This window comes from Hyperolius riggenbachi, chromosome 1, assembly GCF_040937935.1.
Source record: "Hyperolius riggenbachi isolate aHypRig1 chromosome 1, aHypRig1.pri, whole genome shotgun sequence".
In the NCBI taxonomy this organism is placed as follows: domain Eukaryota; kingdom Metazoa; phylum Chordata; class Amphibia; order Anura; family Hyperoliidae; genus Hyperolius; species Hyperolius riggenbachi.
The window spans coordinates 591,285,825-591,304,969 of record NC_090646.1 but is presented as its reverse complement, the minus strand read 5'-3'; the positions used below and the strand labels follow the sequence as shown (position 1 = coordinate 591,304,969).

Below are 19,145 nucleotides of genomic sequence, written 5' to 3'. Positions count from 1 at the left end.
TTGTTTTGGATCCCCCCATGTTGCTACTCTTCAGAGAAAATGAAAAGAGGAGGGAAACCTACAATTGACCCCCTTAAATACTCTTTCTTATAATTGGATTCTCCTGTGTATGTAGGTCAAGGGTCACCGACCTTACCAAGCCAATTTAAGTTCCAATAATTAGTTCTACAGGTTTTGGAATCAATAAAATGACAACCGTGCCCAAATTTATGCACCTGCCTAATTTTATTTAACTGCTTGCCGACCGAGTCACGGCGTTGGGCGTGGCTGCGGCGGTAGCCCCAGGACCGCCTAACGGCGTAAGGTCCTTGGGGCTCACAGTGCAGGACATCGCACGCAGGCTGCGCGCGCATCTCGTGTTGGTAGGCGGAGCTAAGCGCCGCCTTCAGTCTCGGGAGACTATTAGACGCCGTCGAATTACATTCTACAGCGCTGCGGTCTGCAGCAGCGCTCTGCGTCCCCCTGGGACACTAGTCGGTGAAGCCTATGACAGCCTATCACTATGATTGGCCGGCTGCGGGGGAGGGACAAAAAGAATAAAAGAAAAATGGGTATATTTCTTAAATGATAACAAAAATGTTTATAAAAAAAATAAACACGGGGAGCGACCAGACCCCACCAACAGAGAGCTCTGTTGGTAGGGGGAATCACTTGTGTACTGTTGTGTGGCCCTGCAGCTTGGCCTTAAAGGAAAACTTAAGTCAAATTAAAAAAAATGACATTTACTCACCTGGGGCATCCCTCAGCACCCCGAAGCTGGATGGTGCCCTCGCAGCCCCGCTCCGATCGTCCTGTCCCCGCCGGCGGCTACTTCCGGTTCGGCGACAGCCGCCGACAGGCTGGGAACGCGGCTGATTTTCCGCGTTCCCAGCCGCTGCTATCACCCTCTATGCTGCTATAGCGTATATATAGACGCTATAGCAGCATAGAGGGTGATAGCAGCGGCTGGGAACGCGGAAAATCAGCCGCGTTCCCAGCCTGTCGGCGGCTGTCGCCGAACCGGAAGTAGCCGCCGGCGGGGACAGGACGATCGGAGCGGGGCTGCGAGGGCACCATCCAGCTTCGGGGTGCTGAGGGATGCCCCAGGTGAGTAAATGTCATTTTTTTTTTTTGACTTAAGTTTTCCTTTAAAGCTGCAGTGGCCTATAAAAAAAAAATAGGCTGGTCTTTAGGGAGTTAGTGGTCCTCAAGAGGTTATACGATTATATCACGCTTTCTGTAAATCCAATAAACTTCATTTCACTTCACACTGTAACACTGTGTGTGTCTCCTATATGATATATTTAACTGATATTTTTTATCGTAACAACCAACGATTATACAGGAAAATCAGGACGATTAACGAGGTTGCCCAAATTTTCGCATCCCACTGTATCTACAACACTTTCCTTCTTTGAGATACCATCTATTTTTTAAAGTGCTCACATTTCTCCTGCGCAAAGAACCCCCACAAAATGCTTCCAATCTATACTTAATGGTTGAGATGGTGTTCTTTGTCTTGGAAGCAAAGCAGTAAAGTATTGTACTGTGCCATCAGTTAAAGCAAGATGTTTTACCTTAGGATGGTTCTATTTATTGGCTTAATTTAAACATGTTTAATTGCCTAATAAATGGAATCCTCCTGATTCAAAACTTTGGCTTGCACACTTCACCCATTTTCCTCCAGACAACACAGTGGTCTTTATGGCCAAATAGTTAAAATCTTGGGTTCATCAGAACAGATGACATTTCTCAAACTTTTTTATGATTGCTGCAGAGCAGTGTTTTTTTTCCTTGTAGAGCAGACTTATCAGGGTATTTTGATATGACACGCTTTAAAGTGGATAATGATACTATTTTTACCGGTTTCCTCCAGCATTTTAATAAGGTCCTTTGCTGCTGTTCTAGAAGAGAGCGTACTTTGGCACAAAAAGTGCAAATCAATTCCAGGAGACAGAATGCATCTCTTTCATGAGCAGTGTGACTGCTATGAGGTCGTCAGGTATTTAGTGTTTGTAAGTTTTTAACATGGAAGTTTCAGGTGTTTTGAAATTGTTCCCAAGGATGAATCAGATTTGTTGAAGTGCACCATTTTATATCTCCAAGGTCTTGGCTGATTTATTTTGCTTTTCCCATTTTGGGTGAAGGACAAGTAAAATAATAAGATTGTATAATATGTAAAGCGCTTCAGAAGATGTTAGCGCTATATAAATACTAAATGGTGATAAAACGGTAAAAAAAAAAAAAAGCGAGAAGCCTTAGGGCTTATTCACACTTCTGTACAACGCGTCGTACGTAGTGTCGGTAACGCAAGTAGCATAAAAGTATATAGACTCATGCTACCATTCACATTACAGCGTGTGTTCCCATGTGCTACGTTATACAGGAACATCCTAACGCACGATGTACGCTATTTCATGCATTTCAATGGTATGTTGTCCCGACATATGCGTTCTAGTGTGTTGCAACGCATGTTGAAGTGCATGCAATAAATAGTGTTGGTTCATGCGTTGCCCAGTGTGAATGAGGCCTTACGAGGAAGCGGTAAATGTTTTTTGAGCCAGTTTTCCTTTTTGACTTTATCTCACCACCTTCTCATTTTATCTATAGCAATATATATGATAGTGACCTTGCCTCAGTATTGGTGGCAGAGTAATGTGATATTTACCATTTGAAACAATGCTACAAACCTATTCCCATATTTAGGAAATGTTGATTAAATCTTTTAATTCTTCCTATTTATGTTTGCATGCAGGTTCCGATGGCGCGAGCTAGCATTCTGTGGCTTATTGGAGAGTATTGTGAACGAGTGCCTAAGATCGCACCTGATGTTCTGCGAAAGACCGCTAAATCCTTTACTAATGAGGATGACCTTGTCAAGCTGCAGATATTAAACCTTGCTGCTAAGCTTTACTTAACAAATTCCAAGCAGGTAAAATCATCTTGATTTCATTTTTCAAGGTGACCTTGACTTTTCACATTTAACATAAAACAAATGCTTGCATAGTCATAGATTGCATTGTGTGGTGACCCTGCAGTTTTTTGATACTAATCCAGCTAAACTTTAGTCGGAAACCTATTCTTTTGCCCCTGTCAGAAAGACAGTAAGAGTGTTAGTTTCTATGTACTCTGTTTGAATGCAGATTTGCCAGTAATCCTGACATATTCATACAGTTTAGCCGTTTTTTCTTTGGAACACCACGTTTTTTTTTTTCTGTATAGAGACAATAAACCTCATCTGTTATGCAGTTTCCTGCTGGGATAACGCCACATTCTGTTTGAGAAGGCATACAAAATTCATTAAACATTTTGTGTTGACGCTAGCTACAAACATGTGCCTACTTTAGGGGGCAAGGCAGCTCAATGTATGCTAAAAGAACAGAAGGTTGAGGCAGGGAACACACTTGACTGTTTTCGTGCGCGTTTTCTGCACAGAAAAACTGATAACTCATGTTAATCAATGTGCTAGTACACACTTACTGTGTTGTTCGCGCGCAGAAAAAAAAAACTGACATTCTGCATCCTGATTCTGCACATTTTGGCAGTTTTCTGTATCAATTACATCAGCTGCTGTGAAAAAACGCGCGCGGAAAACTGAAAGTCAAGTGTGTTCCCTGCCTAAAACAATACTGTAAAAAAAAAAAAAAAAAAATCACTAGCAGCCTTTTCTAAGCACTAGTGGTGCGAAAAGCTCTTTCTAATGCAATGCTATGGGAGATTTTTATAAAAAAGTGGGATAGCATTACATTAGCAACATCTTTTCAAATCACAGAAGCTTACAAATGGCTTAGTAATCTACTGCTAGTGGGTTCCAGGCCTCACAGACCATTTTCTGCAATGGACAAATGGGCATGTTTATGGATTCTATGTAAACTATAGGATCTTGATTCTTTCTACTGCCAGAAAACAACACATGGGTTTGTTTGTTTTTTGGAGCATAGATACCAGACAATCTATTGGATTATAAAGAGCAAACATATTCTGTGGCGCTGTGCAAAGTAAGTAACAAAGAGATTTAGATTGCGGTTGGGTTGGTATCTGGAAACTATTAAGGAGATGTATAGGGGAGGGAGATTATTTGTTTAAATGACCGTTTGAGAGTTAAAGAGGAACTCCAGCCTAAACAAACATACTGTCATTAAGTTACATTAGTTATGTTAATTAAAATAGATAGGTAATATTATCTCTTACCCAACCTGTGTTAAAAGAACAGGCAAATGTTTGATTTCATGAGGGCAGCCATCTTTTTGGTTGAAAGGAGGTGAGAGGGAGCATGAGACACAGTTCCAACTGTCCTGTGTCCTGATCGCCCCTCAACGTTGCTAGGCAACAGGAATAACATCAGATATCCCATCATGCTTTGCACAGCATCAGGGGAAAAAATGGCTCTCGTTCTGCTGTTTTGGTGCAAATTTTTTTTTCTTACGTTTTCAATTTGACATTTGAAGCCTAGAGTGCGCAGCTGGGAGGGGTGATCAGGACACAGGACAGTTAGAACTATGTTTCCTGCTCCCTGTCACCTCCTTTCACCCAAAAAGATGGCTGCCCCATGACAAAGATAGCAGCCCCCATGAATCACAAACATTTGCCTTTTCTTTTAAAACAGGGTGAGTAAGAGATCATATTACCTCTCTATTCTAATTAACATAACTAATGTAACTTAATGACAGTATGTTTGTTTAGGCTGAAGTTCCCCTTTAAGAAAAACAAAGTTCTGTTGCTGTGAAACTGTGAAAGAATCACCAAACCTTTTCAGTGCTGCTGAGTAGATTTTTAGTCTGGAGGTTCACTTCAAAGTAACTGCCTCAGCACTTGTACATATAAAGGTTAATTCCATAAAAAAATTACTTTAGTTCTGTGGCGAGGGGTTTGAACCCCTAATTTACCAATCTCCCCAGCAGGACCGAGCACTGTACATCTGTCTGACATACTACATAAAGTACTCAGCTTATGAGCAGTAGAAACCTACCAGGAACACCTGGCTGAAGTAAACAGGGCTTGCCTGAATGCTTTCCAAAGCTTTATTAGGCTTCGTGCATTTAGCGTAATCCAGTGGTAATGTAAGGTCACTCACATGGCCACATGAAGAACACCTTGAAATCGTGGAATTAAGGTAGGTTTTGCGGTTGTGATCGGTAGACCGTTCTATCCTATCTAGCTGTATGTCATTCTGAAAGCTGCTACCGGCATTTCTCGTCATCAGCTCAGTGCAGCAAGTCTATGAATTTGCTTCATTACTTGAAATAAGCACATTTCACACTCTGCACTTGTTATTCCAGCCTTTGCGTCTTTATTTGTGCAGCACATTCACACTTACCCCCGGAATGTGTTGTGACTCCCTTTAACAAACATTTATGCATTTCCGATGCATCTAATTTAGAACATAATGGTAAAATTCGGTTTGCCGCGCTCTATTATACAAATGATCTCGATGCAGTTTTAATGTAGCATATTCAACGGGCGAATTAAGAAATGATGGAAAACGCGCCATAAAACAAGCTGTTACCTTACATAAATAAATAAATGAACAATATTACCGGTGGCCATAAGCACTCTTTTATCTGGGTTTTTTCGAGGGCATCAGCAGCTTGCTTTTATGAAAAAGTAACAGCTAAATGCACTGCGAATAATTTGCAGTAATCCAGTCCGGTGATTCATCGGTCTCCTCTAATGGGTTGTAATTCAGAGCAAGTAACAGAGTGCCGAGAGAGTGCGCGGACCTTAGCGATGTCAGGGACACAATCTCTTCATCACAAAAAGTCCTTGGATGGCACATCTCGCCAGCTCCCTCCCAAGACCCACCGAGGTCCTGATGCCCTGCATATTTCCTTCATTAAGATCTGAGTGCCATGTTTTTCCTTGTGTTTCCACATTCATTATCCTCACCTAGATCCTTCAATGGTTTTGCCATATATGATTATTTTTTAATGATTCCTTTCTTTCCACTTCGGCAGTTTAATAATCTAGCACATGGCTGCTCAGCTGTAGTTAGCATTCACCTCCTGCCTCGGTAAAGGACATGTACGTTGGCTGTGTTACGCCGTTTACTGCTTCAGAAATGCCTCCTCTCCCCACCATCCCTCCATCCCCACCCCACGGGGCTACATTTGTTTGTCTTAACAGTTCACTTTTATTACCGCCTATAAATATGTCTGCTGATGGTTATCCGTAATCATAAATAACAGTTTTGTGTTGTCTTTTTTTTTGTCTTTGTTTCCTCCTCTAGACTAAATTGCTTACTCAGTACATATTAAGTCTTGGCAAATATGACCAGAATTATGATATCCGGGACCGCACGCGGTTTGTAAGACAGCTTATTGTTCCAAACGAGAAGACTGGCGCACTGAGCAAATACGCTAGGAGGATATTCTTGGCCCAAAAACCAGCTCCGGTACTTGAATCGCCTTTCAAAGGTACAAGGAACATGTTTGTGCTGACATCGGAATAGCCTGTTTTGTCTTTCATGTGCCGGCCTGTCATATGTACAGGACTGCAGAAGCGTTTAACTGTTTTATCTAGACAATTATGTACTTTGTTTCAAATCATTTTTCAATGACATTTAGGCTCAGTCCACACTACATGCGGTTGCAGAACGCAATCCGCAGTCCGGGTTCCGGTGTTTAGAAACCGGAACATAGGGCTACAAAAATGGATCCGTGCTGCATTTTTGCAGTATGTTTCCAGTCTGTTTAAAATTAGTGGGTGGGAGGGCCACCATGCTGGAAGGGGTAGCGGGCAGGAAGGGGCAGAGGGCACAGCGGCGGGGAGGGAGGGTCGCTCCCACCTTTACCTGGGACCCCCTCTTCCCCATTCTCCCTCCAGCTAGTTTCTTTTAAAATCGATCAGCGAGCAGCGAACTTAAACACTTCCTTGCGTTCCACCACTCGCCTCGTCACTTTCTGCAATGCCGCCCTCTGTACTTCAGTGGAGTGACGTGGCGCGGCGAGCGGTGGAATGCAAGGATGTGAGTTCCCTGCTCGCTGATAGATACATTTTAATAGAAACTAGCTGGAGGGGGAGCGGAGAAGGGGGGTCCCAAGTGAGGGTGGGGTGACCCTTCTCCCCGTCGCTGTGCCCGCTGCCCCTCTTCCTGCCTGCTACCTCCTCCAGCATGGTTGCCCCCTCCCCACCCACAGACAGAACTAGGACACTGGAAAGTGATCCGTTTCTGTGTCCACAGCTGTCTGTGTAGAGGGAGGTCCATTTTTTTGCATTGAGTTTCACTACCCCTGCGTGTATCCGGGGTCCGTGAAAACCCTGCAAATCCGGACCCTTCATTCAGTTTTTTAAAGGGGATCCCCCAGATCGCCCACGGATCCGTTTTTTAAATGGGTGAAGACGGACGCTATTTTCAACATCGCTATCCGTGGCTCTGGTTTTGGTCCAGGCCCCAGAACTACTGAGCCTGCGCAGTACAGCCCGGAGGACGGCCGATGACATCAGCGCACCGGCGTGAAACACACAATGGAGCGCAGAAGAGGCCCGACCTGGCTGCCGGACTGGCCAGGTCGGGTCGGCCACCGGGAGCCTGCGGAGCGGCGCCGAGGGCACCTCCTGCCTGCCACGGGCTGGAGGAAGCCCCAGGTAAGTGGATGTGGATTTTTATTTTTTTTGTAGCGTCCCTGAACCTTCCCTTTAAGGTTCACTTTAAACACTGGATTCCATGGCCCTCACAAGGTTAATAGATTTTCAATTATTGTATTTTATAATTTAATACAGAGTTCATGGTATGTATACAGAGTGGGGGATTGCACTGTATTTACTAGGCCTATTTTTAACATTGAGTCTCAAGCAACCAGAGAGCACACGAATCCGGCATCAGACGATCCCTGTGAGTGGCGGATAACGGGGACTTTTCTGTACTTAGACAAAATTGCCATGAAAACTCAAAACACTATGACAAGCTGTTTATATTAAGGCTCCCTTGAAAATGAACTCTAGGCAGATTTGGAAATAAAGTAGAGTCTCGGCTATCCGGCACCAACAGGGATCGACTGAAGCCGGATAAGTGTGCTTTGTGGTTGCCTAAGACTCGTTAACAATAGGCCTAGCTAATACAGTACTACACCCAATTCTATATATGGTACATATCCTGAACACTTTATTAAATATTAAAATACGATAATTGAAAGTATATTACCCTTGGTGGAGCCGCAAACAGCCTAAGAAGTTGACTGTGCGTACTGCCAACGATTTGTACTGGTTGCGTGATACTGCTGGTTACATAGACAAGATAAAAATGATGCGGTTCCACCCCTAAGTATTATAGCAAATTACAACCAGACAACAAGGCGGGGTTTTCTAAGAGCCAGTGTTCTCTTATTTATTCATCGTTCATAAAATATTCATATTTGCGGACACGATGTGTAGATACAACACCAGACTTCCAATTCACATAAAAAGACTGCCTTACACATGTTTCACGGTCAAAGACCGCTTCCTCAGAGGCACACCGTATGCAAACATCCGTGGGCCAATGCCAAATAACACCGCAATCTGAAGTCTAACGAGAACCTGCTTTCAGCGACGGTCCCATCTGTGTATGGGCTGCAAGAGGTCTCTCAGTTTGCCTATAGTGTATATTGGATCTCGGTGCAAAGGTGTTAAAATGATGGTGGGGGATTGCAATTACCATAAAAGCGTTTGGGGGTGGGGGTGTTCATTTTGGCATGAGGGTATCAGAATAGACACTTGGGCACTTAGCTATATTATTTGTGGGGACTTTCCAGGTTATTGACGTAGGTGCGGGGGGTTGGGGGGGGGGTTGTTAGTGCTAGGCATTTTTAGGGGGAGTTAGCCATTGATAGAGGGTAAATGTGAGAATAAGGTTACAGTAAGGGTATAGTATACTATCAGATAGTAGAAAATCAGTCTAATTATTGATATTCTATCACAAAGGAATGTACAATAATGGTAAAACTCCTGATATTCTACTATTGGGATTTCCTTGCGCCCATTTTACTGGGCGCACCTTTTAAATGTACTGAATACAAGGTACTATGCAGTGTTTCTTCATCAAAAACCCACATGATATGGAAACAAACCCATTGACTTCCATTGCCATGCCTTCAATGTGTTTTTTGTTTTTTCGGTGCAGGAAAACACACAGTATTGTTCAGAATTGTTCAATGAAATCTAAAACATGGAACGTTTCAGTGCTATATGTGAATGCTGAAAAACTACAGCATCAATGTTTTTTTAAACGTCGCAAAAAATGTTATTTGCGAAAACGCTGTACTTCCCCTTTAAATAAGACACATAATGGAAATTCATTGGATCAGATGCACAAAACTGTAACTAATTGTAAAAATAGACAGTAATTCAGAAATCTGTTGTGATATAGTCTGTGCTGCGTTCTCTTCACAGCAATGAGGCCTGTGTATCGTCATCCTGATCATGTAGATTCATTACTAATTTCAGTTCTAATGGTGTTTGGTGTAGCAGAAAAAGAACCATTAAAATTCTGAATGAGCTGGAGGCAAGCCTTGTATATGGATTGTTTAACTGCGCTGTCATTCTTAATATCCACTGTACAGTCATTTTTATAGAATCTACATTTCATCGCAACACCTCTAAACATACTGACTGATTAGCTTTTATATTGACCATTATAGAAGTGATTATTGTAAGGTATGGATTGAAATCTGGAGAGGTTCTTTTCTTCTGAATGTTTATTCTGTGAAATTCTAGTTAATGTAAGAACAATGAGCTCTTGTCTTTCTAATATTTGTTATCAATAGCACAGAACTCACGTGTTTCATTGTAATAAACTGTTTGCTATGGATGTCTCCTCCAATAGATCGAGACCGATACCAGCTGGGTACGCTTTCTCATACACTGAACGCCAAGGCTTCAGGTTACCTGGAGTTGTCTGACTGGCCGGGGGAAGCCCCTGATCCTACAGTGCGAAATGTGGAGGTTATAGAACCGGTATGCAATCTTTAAGAATGTGTTGTTACATTAAAGTAAACCTATAGTTAAAATTGGTGAAATACCGTATATCCGCGAATACAAGTCGACCTTGTATAAGTCAACTTCAACATTTTACCCTCTTAAGCTGGAATTTTAGTTTTATTGACTCAAGTATAAGTCTACCCAGCCAAGTTAATGGCTACACTGGGGGACCAGGAGGAATTAACAGTTGAGCTGCACTTGCAGCCCAGGCGGGGTTCATGACTGTATTGCATACAGTATTGAAGCAATTAACCCCTCCTGTCGCTTAAGTTCAGCCAATAACTCCTCCAAGTGCCCACCCCCCCCAGCCCAGTATTTCCCCCCTGCACCTTTCCTTGTTAATTGTTGTGGCCAGGACTTTCAGACCTGTCTTTTCTTGGCATTTACTTTATCAAGGGTAAATTGCTGTAAATGGGAATGTCACTAATAGTTACACACATTACTCAGTGTGCTTAACCATTTCACAACTGAGGGGTTTTACCCCTGAAACACCAGCGCTATTTTTACCTTTCAGCGCTGCCTCCATTGTAGTATTTATGTACTATGATTGGTTATTGGGGACTGGAGAGTCTCCATAACCAATCATTGTACTGCAGAGCCGGGGTGTGTGTGCGCGCGCGGGTCGCGGGGGCGCGCGATCGCGCGCTGCACATTTGTTTACATTACATTGTTTTGAATGAAGACGGCTTTTGTTTAAAGCCGTCTTCATTCTACTCGCAATCGGCGAGGCTAATTGGATTTAGGAACGCTCGTTCCTAACATCCAATTAGTCACCTGCTGTGCGGGCTGGCTGGAGTGCGCGCGAGAGTTCCCCGCCCACTCCCAGCAAGTAAATAAACAAGTGCGCCTTTCTCCGTCCCTGGGGGTGAAGCGGTGCGCAGAGGGACGGAGAAATTTAGCACTGGGGGGGTGAAGTGGTTAATGTTGATTGTGACCCATGTATAAGTCGACCCCTATACTTTTATTTAGTGAATCAAACTTATATTTCTAGATTTTTAATAGAGTATATACAGTATTTTTTTCTACGGTCTAGTTCTAATCCTAAGAAAGGGCTTCCTATAGACTTAATCTGATTTATGCTAGGTACACACGATACAATTTTCTGGCAACTTTACCTGTCGCATACATTTGAAATCGGCGCAGGATACAGCCGGTGTATGGCTGATCCTGCTGCTGCACAAGTCCTGGCCGTGTTAATTACTATTCCCCCTCCAGGCCGCCATGGATGGTGGGTAATGATATAATTCGGCTTCCAGCTATTGCTGGAGACCGAATTATTGTGTTGTAAAAGTAACTTCCGCTCCGTCTTCTGATGGCGCCGACATTACTCACTGAGAGCCGCTTTAGGAGTAGTTCCTATTATAGTCTATGGTGGCTCCCAAATCTTCCGGCGCTGAAAAGGACTGCTCCGTGCCTGCCCGATCAGTTTTTTACAACATGACCGATCTGAATTTTGAACGATTGTCCGATCGATTTCCATAAAAGTGAACGCAAAATCAATCGAAATTCAAATCGGACATGTTGGAAAAAAATCGATCTGAAACATAAATCTGCCAGAAAATTGTATCGTGTGTACCTAGCATTAAGGGGTTAAAAAGGTTCTGTCTACAGTTTTGACTCTCTCATGAATATTTATTCAGCTCCCATACAGACAAATGATAAGCTATTGAACTTTTCACATGTCCCTGAACAGTAAGGATCAAACGGTTCAAAAGCAGAGTCATTGTTGTGTAGTGTCCTTTAACCGCTTCAGGACTGCGTAATGGTGCCCATACACGGTACAATAAAAACGGTCAATTTTCTTGTTTATCCAACCAAAACAATCAAATCGAATGAAAGTCAAAAAAAATGTTCTTTTCCGATCAAGAAAAATGAACAATTATCCCATCGTTTCAATAAAAATCTGATCGGCCATGTTGGAAAAATCTTTATTTTCGATCTAACGGAATAATCGAACAAAATTCTCTAATTGAAAAGAAATGAAAAAATTGTACCATGTATGGGCACCATTAGCCTGATGCAGTGTAGTTTTAATGCCACCATCTTACATGCACAGGACACGATTGCGCATCCCCACCAACACAAAACTCAGCGGTCTAAAGACAGCTGAGCTCCGTGCCTAAGTCAGGAGCTCAGCTGCTGATCTGCCTAAACAAATGCAGAACCCAGAGAAGTGAATTTCCTCAGCAAGTATATATGGAATAAAGACTTTATATTGTATTCTGTTTCAAGAGTTTGGTTCTGCTTTAAAGGGAACCTAAACTGAGAGGAATGTGGATGTTTCCTTTTAAACAATACCAGTTGCCTGGCAGTCCTGATGATCTCTTTGGCTGAATCACACACCTGAAACAAGCACCTGAAACAAGCATGCGGCTAATCCAGTCTGACTTCAGCCAGAGCACCTGATCTGCATGCTTGTTCAGGGGCTGTGGCTAAAAGTATTAGAGACACATGATCAGCAGGAGAGTCAGGCAACAGGTATTATTTTAAAAGGAAAAATCCATTTCCTTCTCATTTTAGGTTCCCTTTAATTAAATAAAAATTATTTTTGCCTAGTGTGGTTACTGTAAAGGGAAATGAACATGTATGTACAGTCCCAGTCCTACATAAAACCAGTTTTCATTTTTCTCACCGTAAAGCTGGCCATACACTTACAGATTGCCACCAGATGTGGCCATTGATTGATTCCTCTCTGAAAGGACTCAATACCTACCACACACAACTCACCAATTTTCAATCGATTCCAGCAAGGAATCTATTGAAAATCTATTAAACCAAAGTGTTACACTGTTTGATGCAGGGCAACGCTATGGGCAACCTATCAGCCACCGCTTCTGCCCTGCCACCGATCGACCTACATTTTCCATCCTCTTCGATCAATCCTTTTGATCAATTTTTGTCAAAATTAATCGATCTAACATTTTGGGAGAATCGATCCCCAGCAGATGAATTGAATCTACAGGGAATTGAACAAGAATATCGATGAGTGTATGGGTAACTTAAGGGTTAACTGGCGTTGGGCACGCGCAGTGTCATCACATCAGGTGGCAAATTCAAATTTTTTTGTATTGGATTTAAAACAAACCTCTGTATTGGGTACAATATAAAACATTCTAAGTGTAGAAAAAAAATAGCAGCAAATAATGAACAATTATTATTTTTCATAAAAAAAAAATTGTACGCATAATTGCCGACAGCTTGCAAGACCGCACCTTGCAAGCGGTGTGCAAAAATGGTTACAATATAAAGAAACCATTTTAAAACATTTTAGGTACAAAAATTGGTGGGAAATTTTATACGCTTAGGAGGGTAGGCCTCCTATTGTCCAGGGTTGGTTCAAAACTTTTTGCCACCTGAAACAATACATTGTGCAATGCCCCCCCCCCCCCCCTTCCTCCAAGACAGCACCTCCTCCCTGCTGGCCCGTGGCATCTGATCCCCAGGATGCCGGGTATGTGCTGCACTGGTGCTTCACTTACCCCCTACCTGCAGTTTATCGATGGGATCAACAGCCACATGTAAAGTCCTTCTTTCCTCTCTGACTACAGCAGCACATCATGTGACCTGGCAGCATGTAATAGGTCCCATGAGGCACTGCTTTAGCCATGGATATAGGATGCTGAACGGGCAGATGAAGATCCCATCACTGGAAAGCTGAGAGTAGGTGAGTGAAGCTACACTGTGCAACTAGGGAGGGGGAGACGAGGAGGGGGACATTTGGGGAGGGGAGCTGCCTCTTTCCGCCCTTTAATTGTTGTCGCCATGAAGAGTGTAATTCATGTTGCTTCATGGAAGAACCGCCCCTGACCTTGTCTAATTTGTATTGAAAAAAGCAAGCTGAAAATAATATTTGCCCTTAATCTTTGCAATATATAGATACAAAATAAAAGTTTTGACGCAAAAGTGGAATTTCCTTTAAATGAACATTGAATCATTATGGTAAAAGAATGCAGCAAGGTTACTGTGGATCGCTGTAGAATGTTTGTTCTTCCAGTTAAATTGTCCAGCTTCGTATTGCAATGACTCTGAATTAATCACCTTTCAGACTGATCCAAGTGCTGTCTAAATATGACTTCACCGTATCTCATTCGCCCACTCTAGAAATAAAAATACACAGTGACACCTTCTTGCCCTCTGCCCGTTTTGTAAAAGATCTTCAGCAGACTTTGCAGTATAAATTGTTTTGAAGGAGAATGTAATTCTTCAAGCCGTAATTGACAAATTAAAACTCTTAGCATCAGCTGCATCCAGTAAGAGAAAATGAATTGTTTACTGTTTCTGCATCTGACTCAAAACCTCACCCTTGCCCCATCTCTGCATTTTGGGGTTTTAAACAAAAAATTAGTTTTGTTGAGAACTTACTCAGTGTTGTTTCTTTGTTTTTTTTTTTTGTTTTTTTTTATTAGTTGTTTGGTATATGTGACTTGTGAACCTATGATGTCACCACAGTCAGCCCAGGTGGGCCTGTTATGTTGTCACAGTCAGCCCAGGTGGGCCTGTTATGTTGTCACAGTCAGCCCAGGTGGGCCTGTTATGTTGTCACAGTCAGCCAAGGTGCGCCGATGGTTTGGCCACAGTTGGCCCAGGTTAACCAGTGATATTAGTAGTGTGAGTCTGATGTAATTATAGCTAGAAGTTCCTCCTTTAGCTGGAGACATTATGGAGTATATGTAGTATATTTGAATGAATGAAGCCATACGTTTCCTCATAGTGGTTCCTGAGAGTTGCAAATCAAGGGTCAACCACAGCGTTTTTAGGCAAGTAACACACTTAGCAGAATTGCATGCGGTTTCCACTATGCTGTGGGGAATTCTGCTAAGTGTGTTCCCTGCCTAAAACTAAATACATACCTCTCACCCCAACATCTGTTTACTGGACCAGTGGTGGTGATGGAGGCCCTATGCTAAAAAGATTAGCATATTAGAGTTCCTCTGCTTTCATGCCCCTTTAGGAATTCTGAGAGGACATTGAGCAGCCTCTCTGGATGGCAGCCCTACCTTTTAGCTGGGTAGTTTATGAAGTACAAGCAAGGTTTATTTAAATAGGTTTAATAAAAGTGTATTAGCAGTCCATCACTTAACCACAGCTTAATACGAAAGCGTGTATACCAATATTTTGTACATCTGCCCAACAAACACGCTGGCTCATTGCACTATGTATTTGCCCTATTTGTAGGCTAATGTATGGGGATCGTTGGAAGGAAAAGCCAAAAAAGTGAAGTCAAAATCTGAGAAGTTTTATTCAGAATCTGAGGAGGAAGAGGAGGAGGATGGCTCAGCAGCTTCCAGTGGTAAGTGTGGTGACTGGGTACTGCTGCTGAGGAAGGCTTGTCTTATACGAAGACTTAATCCAAAGAAAAGGACACCTGGCAGGCGCACAAAGATTTCATGCTGAAACTAATTGAAAGTCTGTGTGAAGGGATTTGTGCAGACAGATCCCTCTCTCATCAGATACTGACCATAGAGGAATCTTTTGGCCAAGTTTACCAGTGTATGAGCAGCTTTTTGAAAATGTGCAACAGAATGTGTGCAAAACTCTGGAAGTATTTAAAGCAGGGATAGGGAACCAATGGCTCGGGAGCCAGATGTGGCTGCATCTGGCTCGCAGACATATCAGTAGAGGTTGATTCACTGAGCTACACTGCTCAAGCAGCGCAGCTTAGTGTGGCAGCGCAAGTAACATTTACAAAGTAGGCACTACTAGATTACTCGCCCTCCCCTCAAAACGAACAGATGCTCCAATTGTTACCTGTATTTAGTTTAAAACATATTGTATGGCTCTCACAGAATTCCATTTTAAAATCTGTGGCGTTCATGGCTCCCTCAGCCGCAAAGGTTCCTGACACCTGATTTAAAGTGACCCCAAGGCGAAGGGGCATAAACGATTTATACATACCTGGGGCTTCCTTCAGTCCCTCTGCGCAGATCGCTCCTTCACTGCGGTCTAAAGCCTTCTGGATATCCCGGTCTTCTTCTCCCTGGCCAGTCGGGCGTACTGCGCACCTTCCCTCCCCTGCTGTACTCCCGTCGCCGGGAGCGTTTTGCGCCTGTGCAGTACTACTGTGCAGGCGCAGAACCCTACCAGCCGTGGCACCGAGATGGGGGATGGCAGTATTGTTCCGACTGGCCGGGAGGACGGGACTGGTACCGGGAGATCCAGAAAGCTTTAGGCCGCAGCGATGGAGCGTTCTACGCGAAGGGGGCTGGAGGAAGCCCCAGGTATGTATAAATCTTTTATGCCCCTTCGTCTCTGGTGCACTTTACGACCATAAATATGACTTTTATAACTGGTATATTTACTGTTCCACCGTGCAAAAGCATGATATTTGTAAAGTGCTTACAGTATCAGAACAATCTGTTGGATTCTACCCACTACTGCCAGTTGTAACAGTGAGCGGAGAGTACCGGGTTGCTGTTCTGTGTGTGCAATGCTTTCAGTCTTTCTGAATAAGCCATATTAAAAAGCTCATTTAATGTGTTGTCAATGTCTCCCTTGCACAAACAGGCATGATGAATGACTTGCATGACCATAGCAGGGAGGGTTTTATATTCCTTACATTAGTTTTATGTGTATTGATCACAATCATAGAACCATTGTAAACTGCAGACAGTGTTGTCTTATCAGTCATAGTAATGTTTCTCTGTTTTTTATTGATTATGTGATATGATTAAGCAATATGTTTTAATGGCTTAGCAGGATGTCTGTGTATTAGACAGATATCCATTTTATTTGATGACGTTCATCTTCTGCTAGATGCAGACAGTTAAACTTTGACAATGTTATCTGATATCAACCTTTTCCTGTGTGGGCCAAATACTCAATCACGCTGTCTGTGTGCTAGAAAATGAGTCTGGCAGTGAGGAGGAAAGCGATGATGAGGAGGGCAGCAGCAGCAGCGAAGAGAGCGAGGCCAGCTCTTCAACTGAGGAAGAGGGGGAAACCGACGATGAGAAAAACAACAAGAAAAAGAAGGGCAGAAGTGATCGGTAATTAACTCACTTTTTGTACTTTGCTTCTGTTTCTTCTTGGGCTGCAGAGATTGCTTTCACAAGCTCACTATTCCATTATTTAACTTACAGACCATCTCCAACCATGGATGCAAATATTAAATCTAATAGCTTGTTGCACAGCTGTTACCTTTATATGTAGAAAGGGGCTTTTTTATCACATTGCCAGCTGCAGAAGAGTACAGGGCCTAAGTTTCTGTGGGCGGGGCTGGTGGTTTTGCACGGATTGCATCCTCACTTTGGTCAGACAGCAAGCGGGTAGGCACAGACTGAATCGCTCTGAGAAGTTAGCAGCTTATAGCACACACAGTGGTGCAAGAAACCTTCCTGAAACCATCACGCAGCTAATGTTGGTACCAATCTGCTCTGGGCGGTCAGAACGCCATATCTACATTGACACTCTATGTATTAATTGTACAGAATGTGTATACAACTGGGATGCACTGTTTAGCTGAAAGTAAGCAATGGCAGATTTATTAACCTCTTAGTAAAGGTCCAGTTTAGTAATATTCTCCAAAAATCCTGCCCCAGACTTTGACTTATGAGAAAAAGTCTTTCATTGCTGTCACAACATTATTCTTGCTATAGCACAGGTTTACAGCAGCTTATGCTTGGATACACACGATGCTATTTAATGTTTGACAGGAAACTCCCATTCCACAATGCGATCAATTTTCAAAAGTTATCATGAGTCGATCGGATGGGAAATAGCATTGTGTGTACCCAGCATTATGTGCAGTTTTTGCCTTTTTAGTAATGTATAGTTCCGTTGTAATTGTCTTTGCTAAATTTGCAAGACCATATAATCTCATCTAAATGTATTTGAGTTATCCTATATATACTAACCAAAGATTGTAAATCTGCTCAGACCCGAAAGCACCTGTGGGAGGCGGCTTAGTGTGCCCCAGAATGTGAGGTAGATTCAGGGTGGTGTAACCTCTTCTAATGATCAAATGCATCTTAGGAGCCAAAAATACAAATTAGTAAATTAGACTTTAATTAATCGGACCTTACAATCGCTCAAAGTTTTTATTTCTATGATGGAGGGAGTTTAGCGTTCTTGGTTATCCCGTAGCTTTTTGGACATCCTGTGACCTCCTGTGTGGCTTCGTATGATCTGCAAGTACAACAGGAAGTGTAGAGCTGACATATGATCTGTGGAGGTCAGCAAGACACCTTAGGGGGTTTATCTGTGCAGAAGCCAAAGTATTAGTGAACTGACCTTTCATTTTCCTTTGTCTTGCCTCCTCCCCGTCTGCCTTGCTGCACTTGTTCTAGTAGTCTTAGCTAGCCTAGTAATTGCTGCTAATATGCTCCACTTTGTTATATCTGGTTTTCCCTCCTAGGCACTGTCAGCTGGTGGTCTCTGCAGGCGCTCTCGCCCTTTGCTCTGTAACCCGCTGCCAGCTCAGCTGATGAGACTGCAGCTTATTCAGTGGTGGCTGACAGGCGTGATTGGAGTTATAGTACGCACTCTGCACCCTTTATTACAGACAGTAATTAAAGCAGCTCGCCCTGCCACTTCCATAACAAACACAGCATAATGCCCTAATTAGGACTTTATTAATTTAAGTCAGGATTTAATGATTTTAAAAGTGATTTATATTGTTTCTCCCACTCAGAACAAATGAAATCTGTAGGTTAAATTATTACAGGCTTTTCATCATTGCAAACCCGAGCCGCTAGTTACCACTAAACTCTCGTCATTAGAGATGTATGTAACCCTTTGCATGTGAGCTCTGGTATGTGATACAGCGGAGGAGTTTTATCTGAGATAATAGTAATGGTGCCCATTAGAGACAGATCTCTCTCTGATCGAATCTGGTCAGAGAGAGATCTGTTGGCTGCTCATACATCGCAGTGTGTGGGAGTATGCTTCTTAAATAGCAGCACGGACGGATGGCAAGCGTTCACTAGTGTGGCTCTGCCCTAAGGGCCTGTACACACTGAAAAACGCAGGCAAAAACGCAAGCGCATGCGTTTTTAAAGTGCCTGTAGTTTTAAAAACGCATGCGCTTTTGCCTGCGTTTTTTGTGCGTTTGCGTTTTTCTTGTAATTGCTGATTGGCTAAAGAATCCTTTGTTTTTTTTCTAGTTTACATTTCAACAGGAATCAGGACATTGCAGAGTCTTCTTGGATACTGACTTCTGAAAAACGCAGGCAAAAACGCAAGAGCATGCGTTTTTAATGCGTTTTTCATGCGCT

At 42.8% G+C, this 19,145-nt stretch overlaps 1 protein-coding gene across 2 annotated transcripts in view; it reads left to right on the top strand.

Annotated features, from left to right (window-relative positions):
- AP3B1 (adaptor related protein complex 3 subunit beta 1) overlaps positions 1 to 19,145 on the top strand; it is a 348,388-nt gene that overhangs the window by 211,614 nt on the left and 117,629 nt on the right. For both annotated transcript variants that reach the window (XM_068249086.1, XM_068249076.1), the window contains exons 15-19: positions 2,735 to 2,911; positions 6,206 to 6,392; positions 9,779 to 9,909; positions 15,109 to 15,223; positions 16,775 to 16,919. In XM_068249086.1, coding sequence (XP_068105187.1) covers positions 2,735 to 2,911; positions 6,206 to 6,392; positions 9,779 to 9,909; positions 15,109 to 15,223; positions 16,775 to 16,919 — 755 coding nt within the window. The remainder of the gene's footprint in view (positions 1 to 2,734; positions 2,912 to 6,205; positions 6,393 to 9,778; positions 9,910 to 15,108; positions 15,224 to 16,774; positions 16,920 to 19,145) is intronic.